The sequence below is a fragment of the Lynx canadensis genome, chromosome A1 (genome assembly GCF_007474595.2).
Source record: "Lynx canadensis isolate LIC74 chromosome A1, mLynCan4.pri.v2, whole genome shotgun sequence".
Taxonomy (NCBI): domain Eukaryota; kingdom Metazoa; phylum Chordata; class Mammalia; order Carnivora; family Felidae; genus Lynx; species Lynx canadensis.
Window position 1 is genome coordinate 114,618,841 of NC_044303.2, and position 10,678 is coordinate 114,629,518.

A 10,678-nucleotide genomic window follows, 5' to 3' on the forward strand; every position below is an offset into this window, starting at 1 on the left:
TCCAAACTCTGACAGTTGGTAACCCGGACCCGCATGAGCAGGGTAGAGGTCAGACCAGAGCAAACGGTCTAAAAGGCTCCACCGCCCCCTTTGCTTGCGCTGATTGGCAGCTGCAGGCTCCGCTATCTGATTGGCCGAACGAACGCAGCGCGTAATTTAAAACATTGTATCAGTAACAAAGGTGCACCTCGTGGGTGGAGTTGTGCTCTCAGACTGCGAAAGTCCAGGTTCGGCTGCGGGGTGTGAGTGAGCCGGTACCGGAGGAGGAGCGAGTGTCGCGTCTTTGGTGAGTTTGCGGGTCTCCTGGAGTCCAGCGGCTGTACGAGTTCTTGCCCTCCCGGGATAGGTTTTCAGAAAGCGAAGCTGCCGCCATCCCTTTTTTTCTTTATACGTCTGTCCTGCCTTTGGGCCTGGTGGCGGGCTTCGAGAAGAAGCCTAAAGCTAATTATACCACCTTCTCTACACCGGTGGGTGAGGCACCCTAATTAGAGTGGGGATTTTGCTTTTGGAGTGAGGTATCTGTTCATTCCTCATGGCGGTCGGAAATGCCTAAAGACTGGATTACATAATTAACCCGTCTCATCCCCTTCTCTCCTGGCATTTGAAGGGAAAAGGGAGTAGGAATTCAAGCAGCGAGAGGAAGGTGTCCTGGGGCAAGAAAATTGTTTCTTAGCTAGAATTTGCAGCCCCTTGTGTCCTTTAAGGTTCTCCTCCCTACCCACTCTTGTCTCTTTGTAGACCTAAGCTGCCCCTGCTGTCATGTCGCAAGGGATCCTTTCTCCGCCAGCCGGCTTGCTGTCAGATGAGGAAGTTGTAGTCTCCCCCATGTTTGAGTCCACAGCTGCAGATTTAGGGTCTGTGGTACGCAAGGACCTGATAACAGACTGTTCTGTCATCTCCACCTCCCTGGAGGATAAGCAGCAGGTAAAGGAGTTGGACAGTGGCTTGGCAGCAGAAAGTGTTATCTTCAGCCTACTAGTTGTCCATACAGAATTAGTTTCAGGGCAAAGACCAATAATCCTGAGGGTCTGGGAGATGAATTCCAAATTAAGATCATGACAAGTAAAAAATGTAAATTTGTGTGTCCATAGGAAGAAACATTATTTACATTGTACAAATGAAACATTCTCAAGTGCATACTCAGTTAATCCTGTGAGAGAAGGCTAATAGTTCTCTCTTCTTCACTGTGATGCCTAGATGTGTTAATTTACACAAGAGCATACTGCCCATTAAGTAAGGTTTTAATATCAACTGTAGCTTCCATTTATGGAGGCTTTCTGCTAAACTGGGGTTTCTCAGCTGCAGCATTAGTGACATTTGTGGCCAGATAATTTGTTACAGGGGGCTGTCTTGTACCTTGGAAGACGTTTAGCATCATACCTGGCCTCTACCCACTAGATGTCACTAGCTCCTTCCCACTTGTGACAACCAAGGAACTTACCCTGACATACCTCAATGTCCCTTGGCAGGAAAGTGGCTCTGGTTGAGATCACTTCTACTGATAAGTCTCCTCTTTTATAGAGAAAGTTTCATGAGAGTAGGAGCCTTAAGAAAGTCCCTGACTCCAGACTACCAGTGCCTATTAAAGTTTGGGGGCCATAGTAGGCAGATCTCTAAATATCTGTTGAATGAATGAGGTGGGTTCTATTATTAACCCCATTCTACAGATCAGGAAAAAGAGGCAGAGAGTCTAAAGAACTTGTTCAAGGTGTCATTGTTCTAAGTGATGGAATTGGGACTGAAATTTAGGTGTGTCTGCTTCCAGGGTGCTTACCTGTTGTGTTTTGCCAAAATACCACATGCTGATTTTCATACCAGTTAACCAGTTCTGATTCAGAATGTCATTGTGGCAAGCCAGGTTTCCAAGATACTAAAGATAGTGAAGGGCGATGAAGTAGTGAAAAAACACATGTGGATTGAAATGATTATAGAACTATAGAGTAGCTGTACAGAGACATTTGAGGTGAAATGGAGGTAGTGTTAGCATGATTCTCTGGAACTACTCTATGTTTGCCCATCTGTTTGGAAGTAACTACTGATTCCAGCCTGGAATTCTACCACAGGTTCCATCTGAGGATAGTACAGAGAAGGTGAAAGTATACCTGAGGGTCAGGCCCTTGTTACCTTCAGAGTTGGAACGACAGGAAGATCAGGTGAGTTTCTGAGGAGGGAGGATTCAAGATGGAATGATGCAGAACAGAAGGGGTTCCCAGGATTATTTCCTTCTGTGACAACTGTTTTCTTCCCCCTTCTCAGGATTGTGTCCGTATTGAGAATGTGGAGACCCTTGTTCTACAGGCACCTAAGGACTCCTTTGCCCAAAAGAGCAGTGAGCGGGGAATTGGACAAGCCACACATAGATTCACCTTTTCCCAGGTATGGAGGTACTGGTTTATGAGCAAGGGACCAACATGTAGAGGCAGCTTTATTCTCTCTTTAAAGGGAAGCTTTTTACTTGACTCTGAGTTCCTTATATATGCATGTCTACAATTTTGGGGACTCTTGTTATGTGCTAACCAGTGCATCAAGTACTTTATGTGCATTAATTCCCAACATTTCTATTATTATTATTATTGTCCCTATTTTCCTGATAAGGATATTATAGCTCAGTGAAGGTTATGTTGTGGAAGCCATGTAGCTAGTCAGTGGTAGAGTTGGGACTTGCACCTAGAGCTACCCATCCCCAAAGCCCACACTTGTGATCATTGTGTTACCCCATTGTGTTTGCAGCATCAGACTTAGTGGCTAGCATTCCTTACGTATTTGTTGATTTGGATGAAAGATGCACTGGAAGAGAGTGGTTTTAATCTTTAATGTTTGTAGAGCAGCTGGCAGCACTGTAGGAAGAAGTTGCTTAAGTAGTGTCCAGAGGCAGTCACCCAGGAAGGGATGCTTCTGCCTCTACACAGATGAGGGATGGGCGTCTGAGAAATTGGGTCTATCTCTAGATCTTCGGGCCAGAAGTGGGACAGGCATCTTTCTTCAACCTGACTGTCAAAGAGATGGTAAAGGATGTACTCAAAGGGCAGAACTGGCTCATCTATACATACGGAGTCACCAACTCAGGGAAAACCCACACAATTCAAGGTGAGTTAGTAGGCCTCACAGAATTGCTGATTGGCCTGTAATGGTGTTTTCTTTGCCTTTTGATGCTTTGAATTGGGGAATAGCACTTAGCTGTCCATTTTTCGCATGCTTCCAGGTACCATCAAGGATGGGGGAATCCTACCCCGGTCCCTGGCTCTGATCTTCAATAGCCTCCAAGGCCAACTTCATGCAACACCTGATCTGAAGCCCATATTCTCCAATGAGGTCATCTGGCTAGACAGTAAGCAGATTCGACAGGAGGAGATAAAGAAACTGGCCCTGCTAAATGGAGGCCTCCAAGAGGTGAAGTGTTGATGTTCACAGAGGTGGGGATAAGAGGATAAATCTCTGGAAAGTTTTGTGCTCATCTTTTTCCTGCACCCCTCCAGGAGGAGCTGTCCACCTCCTTGAAGAGGAGTGTCTACATAGAAGGACGGATGGGTACCAGTAGCAGCTTTGACAGTGGCATTGCTGGGCTCTCCTCCATCAGTCAAATGACAAGCAGTAGCCAACTGGATGGTATGTACCATGATTGAGCTTTGTGCCAAGTAACAGTAGAAACCCACTCCCTTGCTCCCAACAGCTGCCAGGGGTAAAGACCAGAGGTTGCAACCCAAGTTGCTCCTTCTAAGGCCACTGCAGACCATAGGGGAGATGGACTACTCTAGGGTTGATACCCTGTACATTGGCTTCTTCCCCAGAAATGAGTCACCGATGGGCACAGCCAGACACTGCCCCTGTGAGTGTCCCTGCAGACATCCGCTTCTCCATCTGGATCTCCTTCTTTGAGATCTACAACGAACTGCTTTATGACCTGTTAGAACCGCCTAGCCAGCAGCGCAAGAGGCAGACTCTGCGGCTGTGTGAGGATCAGAATGGCAATCCCTATGTGAAAGGTATGGGAAAGTGGGAGGCAGGGGACAACCCTGAAAGGGGACTTGGGAGAAACCAGGAAAAGTTAGGTGCTCCCATCTTATGTATTCCTCTCTCTTTGCTTTAGATCTCAATTGGGTTCATGTTCAGGATGCTGAGGAGGCCTGGAAGCTGCTCAAAGTGGGTCGTAAAAACCAGAGCTTTGCCAGTACCCATCTGAACCAGAACTCTAGCCGCAGGTGAATGGGTTGTGAGAGTCAGCTTTTCACTGTGTTCTAGGAAACATTGGTCCTCTACATAGTCATGGAAGATATACAGTAACTTCTCTTTTTTTCTTGATTTCCAGTCACAGCATCTTCTCAATCCGGATCCTGCACCTTCAAGGGGAAGGGGATATCATCCCCAAGATCAGCGAGTAAGTTTTTCCATTTAGAAATTTGGGCTTTGGAGCGCCTGGGTGGCTCAGTTCGTTGAGCATCTGACTTCGGCTCAGGTTGTAATCTCACAGTTTGTGAGTTTGAGCCCCATATTGGGCTTGCTGCTATCAGCCCAGAGACCCCTTTGGATCCTATGTCTCCCTCTCTCTCTGCCCTTCCCCCTCTTGTGATCTCTGTCTCAAAAATAAATAAATCTTTAAAAAAAAAAAAAAAAAAAGAGGGGCGCCTGGGTGGCTCAGTCGGTTGGGGGACCAACTTCTGCTCAGGTCATGATCTCACTGCTAGTGAGTTCGAGCCCCACATCGGGCTCTGTGCTGACAGCTCAGAGACTGGAGCCTGCTTCAGATTCTGTGTCTCCCTCTCTCTGCCTCAACCCCCGCTTGTGCTCTCTCTTGGTCTCTCAAAAGTAAATAAACATTAAAAAAAATTAAAAAAAGAAAGAAATTTGGACTTCTTGGTCATAAGTGGTAATAGAAATAGGGGATAAGGGAGGGCCTCAGAGGAATTACTTGTGTTAGAGTCTTGCTCTGCTTCCTTGAGTACAGAGATTCTTGGTGGGTCCTCCCCTCCCCAGAACAATATGAAGGGCTGGAAAGCTCATAACATGTGGTGTCCTTATGTCAGATCCTGTCCATTCTTCAAGGTTGTCACTTTGTGATCTGGCTGGCTCAGAACGCTGCAAAGATCAGAAGAGTGGTGAGCGGCTGAAGGAAGCAGGAAACATTAATACTTCTTTGCACACCCTGGGCCGCTGTATTGCTGCCCTGCGCCAAAACCAGCAGAATCGGTAAGCTTCTGATTACAAGCCATGCGCTAGGATGATCTGGAGCACTACAGTTTGCTGAGAGACTTCCTGGTCACCACTGGGGATGGTGCTGGGTTACACCAAAGGCTGAAATTCTGCTCAAAGCTCTGTTCTCCCTGCTAGGTCAAAGCAGAACCTGGTTCCCTTTCGTGACAGCAAGTTGACTCGAGTGTTCCAAGGCTTCTTCACAGGCCGAGGCCGCTCCTGCATGATTGTCAATGTGAATCCCTGTGCATCTACCTATGATGAGACCCTTCATGTGGCCAAGTTCTCAGCCATTGCCAGCCAGGTAAGAAGTTGTAGGTGTGATGGTTGTGCTCACTTTGGGCTGGTACCTTTATTTAAGGAATCTACTAGGGACTAGTTATGAATTCAGTTGATTTCCCACCCCACCCCTAGCTTGTGCATGCTCCACCTGTGCAACTGGGATTCCCATTGCTACATTCATTCATCAAGGAACACAGTCTACGGGCATCTCCCAGCTTAGAGACAGGAGTTAAGACAGATCCAGGCCTTGATGAGGACACTGAAAATGAAGCTGACATTTCCATGTATGGCAAGGAGGTGAGAATGCAAAAAAGCTTTGGTGTATCCGCTTTATGGCCATGTATTTTCCATGCTGCCTTCCATCTGATCGCCTCTGTGTTTCTCCTAGGAGCTCCTACAAGTGGTAGAAGCCATGAAAGCACTGCTTTGTAAAGAACGGCAAGAAAAGTTGCAGCTGGAGATTCAGCTTCGTGATGAAATTTGCAATGAGATGGTGGAGCAGATGCAGCAGCGGGAACAGTGGTGCAGGTACCAGCTGAGTGACTCCTCTTGGTCTGTCAATAGGACCAGAGGGTGGGAAATAGAAACTATCATAGATCTTGTGCCTCAAGATCTGTCTCCCAAGCTTGCTTCTCAGAATCTTCACTCACTTATCTTCTCTTTTTTTAAAAAAATGTTTTATTGAAATATAAATGACACACAATGTTATATTAGTTTCACATGTACAACCTAGGGATTTGACACTTCTGTACATTATTCAGTGCTCACCACAATAGTAGTCACCATCTAGGGCACCTGGGTAGCTCAGTTGGGTAAGCATATGACTTTTGATTTTGGCTCAGGTTATGATCTGACAGTTCGTGAGTTCCAGCGCAGAGCTTGGTTGAGATTCTCTCTCTCTCTCCCTCTCTCTCTCTCTGTCTCCCAGTCATGCATCCATGCTTTCTCTCTCTCTGTCTCAAAAAAAAGAAAGTGTAGTCCCCATTGGTCAACCATACATTATTATAATATTATTGAGCGTATTCCCTGTTTTACTTTTCATCTCTGTGACTTATTTATTTTATAACTGGAAGTTTGTACCTTTGAATTGCTTTTACCTATTTTACCCATTTCCCCTACCCCCCTGCCCTCCAGTTTGTTCCCTGTATTTAAAAGTCTGTTTTTTGTTTTAAAGTTGAGACCTGCATGGGGTGAGCTCGAGCCTTGCTTTAGGCCTCATGCTGACAGTGTGGAGCCTGTGTAGGATTCTCTCTCTGCCCCTCAGTCACCTGCACCATCTCTCTCTCTCAACAATAAATTTAAAAAAGGGGCATCTGAGTGGCTCGGTTGAGTGTCTGACTTTAGCTCAGGTCACGATCTCACGGTTCGTGAGTTCGAGCCCCACATCAGCTTGCTGCCGTCAGGCTGTCAGCACAGAGCCCACTTCCTTTCCTCTGCTCCCCTCACTGGTTTGTGCTCTCCAAGAAAACAAAACAACAACAAAAAAAATGACAAGACTGGGGGCACCTGGGTGGCTCAGTCAGTTAAGCGTCCAACTTCTGCTCAGGTCATGATCTTGCAGTTTGTGGGTTCGAGCCCCACATCGGGCTCTGTGCTGACAGCTCAGAGCCTGGAGCCTGCTTCTGATAGTGTGTCTCCCTCTCTCTCTGCCCCTCCCCTGTTCACTCTCTGTCTCTCAATAATAAATAAATGTTAAAAAAAACTTTTTTAAGTGACAAGACTGGAATAAAGTCTTAAGTTTAAAAATAAATAATTTTAAGTTTAATAGTATTTTTAAGTTCATTTGTTTTTAGATTTCACATATAAGTGAAATCATATGGTATTTTGTCTTTCTATTTATTTTGAGAGAGAAAACATGAGTGGGGAGGGTCAGAGAGAGGAGAGAGCAAAAATCCCAAGCAGGCTCCACACCAACAGTACAGAGCCCATTGCAGGGCTCAAATGCACAAAGTGAGATCACAACCTGAGCCACAGTCAGATGCTCAACCAACTGAGCCACTCAGGTACCCATCTGATTTTGCTTAACTGAAGACTTGTCTCTGTCCATCCATATCACTGTAAACGGCAAGATTTCATTCTGTATAGCTGAGCAATATTGTGTGTGAGTATGTGCATGCATGTGTGTGTATGGATACCACATCTTCTTTATCCATTTTTCTCCTCTGAAAGTGAACATTTGGATACCCAAAAGGAACTGTTAGAGGAAATGTATGAAGAGAAACTAAAGATCCTCAAGGAGTCACTGACAAGTTTTTACCAAGAAGAGCTTCAGGTGAGTTGTCCTGAACCAGCCCCAGCCAGCTACTGATTCCCATCACTGGGTTGCCTGAGATAAATAGATTTTATAAATGCTGGTACAGCAGGAATATGTAACTCAAGTTTTTTCTAGTGTCTTTGGTACTATATATGTGTCAGTCTATGAATTGATTAAGGATTTGTTTGGCCTAGAAAATGGTATAAGTGCTAACAGGCATTAAGTGTCAGGGAAGGTTTTATTCACCATTTGGCCATCTGTTCCTGTAGGATTTGTCTGACTATGGATGGAATTGTGTTCTCTGCTTCCCTCTTAGGAGCGGGATGAGAAAATAGAAGAGCTAGAAGCTCTTTTGCAGGAAGTCAGACAGCAGCCAATAGCCCATCAACAACCAGGGTCTGAATTGTCCCTTCGGCGGTCACAAAGGTTGGCGGCTTCTGCCTCCAGCCAGCAGCTCCAGGAGGTTAAAGCTAAACTGGAACAGTGCAGAGCAGAGCTACGTTCCACCACTGAAGGTGAGAGGTCACAAAGCATGAGAGTGGTTCAGAGAACTGGTTTTCAAACTTGGGCCTTCTGACTCCAACTCCAAAATACTTTCATCAACTTGGACCTGTATCTCCCTAACCTCTCACTCTAGATTGCACATTGCCTCACTTTCTGTATTTGTTGCAAGCTACTGTTAACTCAGTTAAGAGGGAAGTCGAAGGCTAGAAAGCCTACATTTTGAAGTTTCTTTTTTCCTTCTCTCAGAACTACAGAAGTATCAGAAAATGTTAGAACCACCACCATCAGCCAAGCCCTTCACCATTGATGTGGACAAGAAATTAGAGGAGGGACAGAAGGTAATTGATACCTTTCTCTGTTACCAAGGCTCTTACATAAAGCAATTTCCTTTCCAGTCTGATTTACACGAGGACCAGGGGGTTTTTGTGCTGTCCTGGAGAGTGGCTACTTCATTTAACTGACTAGCCTTTCTAATTTTACGTCTCTAAAATGGCTGTTGAGTGCCTCCAGATCATTATCCTGGTTGGTCTTGGCCAGTGTGGTTCCTACTCGTTTTTTTTTTCAGAATATAAGACTGCTGCGGACGGAGCTTCAGAAACTTGGTGAGTCTCTCCAGTCAGCAGAAAGAGCCTGTTGCCACAGCACTGGGGCAGGAAAACTTCGCCAAGCCTTGACCACTTGTGATGACATCTTAATCAAACAGGTAAGGACACCCTATATATTTCCTTCTCTCACATCAGCCCACCCCAGAGTATATGTGAGAAAAAAGAATGAGAAGCAGATGAGAAAGGCAGACATTTAGGGGCTGATTTTAGAATAAGGAGAGTTTGTTTTCTTTGTAAAATAAAAATAACCATTCACTAAGTACAAGGCACTATGCTATGTAATTTATAGGTGTTTTCTCTGTTGTAACAACCTGATGAAAATAAATAGTATTGTATTTCATCCAAAATGTGTAGACTTTAAGGGGTGCCTGGCTGGCTCAGGCAGTAGAGCATGAGACTCTTGATCTCGAGGTCATAAGTTTAGTTTATTCTTTTAATTAAAAAAAAAATGTTTTTAATGTTTATTTTTCTGAGAGAGAGACAGAATGCAAGCAGGGGAGGGGCAAAAGAGAGGGAGACACAGAATCTGAAGCAGGATCCAGGCTCTGAGCCGGCAGCACAGAGCCCAATGTAGGCCTCAAACCCACAAACTGAGATCATGACCTGACACGAAGTTGAACCCTTAACGGACTGAGCCGCCCAGGCACCCCAAGTGGGTGTAGAGATTAGCAAAAATAAGTAAATAAACTAAAAAATAAAAAATAAAAAGGAGCTGTCTATCTTGATTTGATACCTAGGCACTAACGTTCTTGGAGGTTAAGTAAACTTATTCGAGTTCATGCCACCTCATGGTAAAAAATGTCTTCCTCTTCAGTGCTATTTGTTGGGGTCTTAAGGAAAATACCCCCTATTCCATTAAAAGCTCTAACTTAAAGAATTAATCTTTTTAAAAACAGTTGTTAATAACAAATGGTGAGTACCTTACCCTTTTGTTTCTATAATACACCAGACAGAAAGGTTTTCTGTAACTTTATTCATCTTTCTAGGATCAGACCCTGGCTGAGCTGCAGAATAACATGATGCTAGTGAAACTGGACCTTCGGAAGAAGGCAGCATGCATCGCAGAGCAGTATCATACTGTACTAAAACTCCAAGGCCAGGCTTCTACCAAAAAACGCCTTGGTGCCAACCAGGAAAACCAGCAACCAAACCAACAGCCCCCAGGGAAGAAACCATTTCTTCGAAACTTACTTCCCAGAACACCCACCTGCCAAAGCTCAACAGACTGTAGCCCTTATGCGCGGATCCTGCGCTCACGGCGCTCCCCTTTACTCAAATCCGGGCCCTTTGGCAAAAAATACTAAGGCTGTAGGGAAGGAGAGAGCAGTTGTTGCTCTGAGGTGGGTCAGCTGCTGGAGAAATAGGTCTCTTTTAAGCTTTACCACATACCTGGAACTGTATCCAGAATGCAATATACAAGTACTAGTTATTTTCTTCCCTTTTGTAATATAATCACCTATGTAATCTCATTGCTTTTTTACGTATATGGTTTTCTATGCACACACAAAGTTATATTAAATAAACATATTCACATTTTTTGTTTGAATTCCAAATTTAACAAATTCATTAAAACAGAACTTGTAAAATGAGAAAAAAAATTTTAAATTAAAAATTCAGGCCCTTTGGAACCTTGCACAGGAATGGCAGTAGAGACGTGTAACTAGTGTACAGCTAAGAAAGCTTGGTAAAAAATGAATTCAAGGGACATTAGATATTCTAAACCTTCCTTAATATAAAATGAAGTGTCAGACTTTAGTTGGTGAATGGGTAACAAACTTGTTCTGGAAACAGTAAAGGAAGGCTGGGCCCTGAGCTCAGAATAATCCATGGTATCTACAGTTCAAAT

At 44.6% G+C, this 10,678-nt stretch overlaps 1 protein-coding gene across 1 annotated transcript; it reads left to right on the forward strand.

Moving 5' to 3' along the window:
- Window positions 1–153: 153 nt before the first annotated feature.
- On the forward strand, window positions 154–10,365 carry KIF20A (kinesin family member 20A). Its single transcript, XM_030318927.1, has 19 exons — window positions 154–286; window positions 739–924; window positions 2,064–2,153; window positions 2,257–2,376; window positions 2,949–3,087; window positions 3,203–3,390; window positions 3,477–3,606; window positions 3,789–3,983; window positions 4,088–4,199; window positions 4,307–4,375; window positions 5,041–5,184; window positions 5,326–5,491; window positions 5,602–5,766; window positions 5,858–5,997; window positions 7,639–7,741; window positions 8,040–8,238; window positions 8,474–8,565; window positions 8,793–8,930; window positions 9,819–10,365. The coding sequence occupies exons 2-19, from the start codon at window positions 760–762 to the stop codon at window positions 10,134–10,136; spliced, it is 2,673 nt and encodes an 890-aa protein (XP_030174787.1). The 5' UTR covers window positions 154–286; window positions 739–759; the 3' UTR covers window positions 10,137–10,365.
- Window positions 10,366–10,678: the final 313 nt, after the last annotated feature.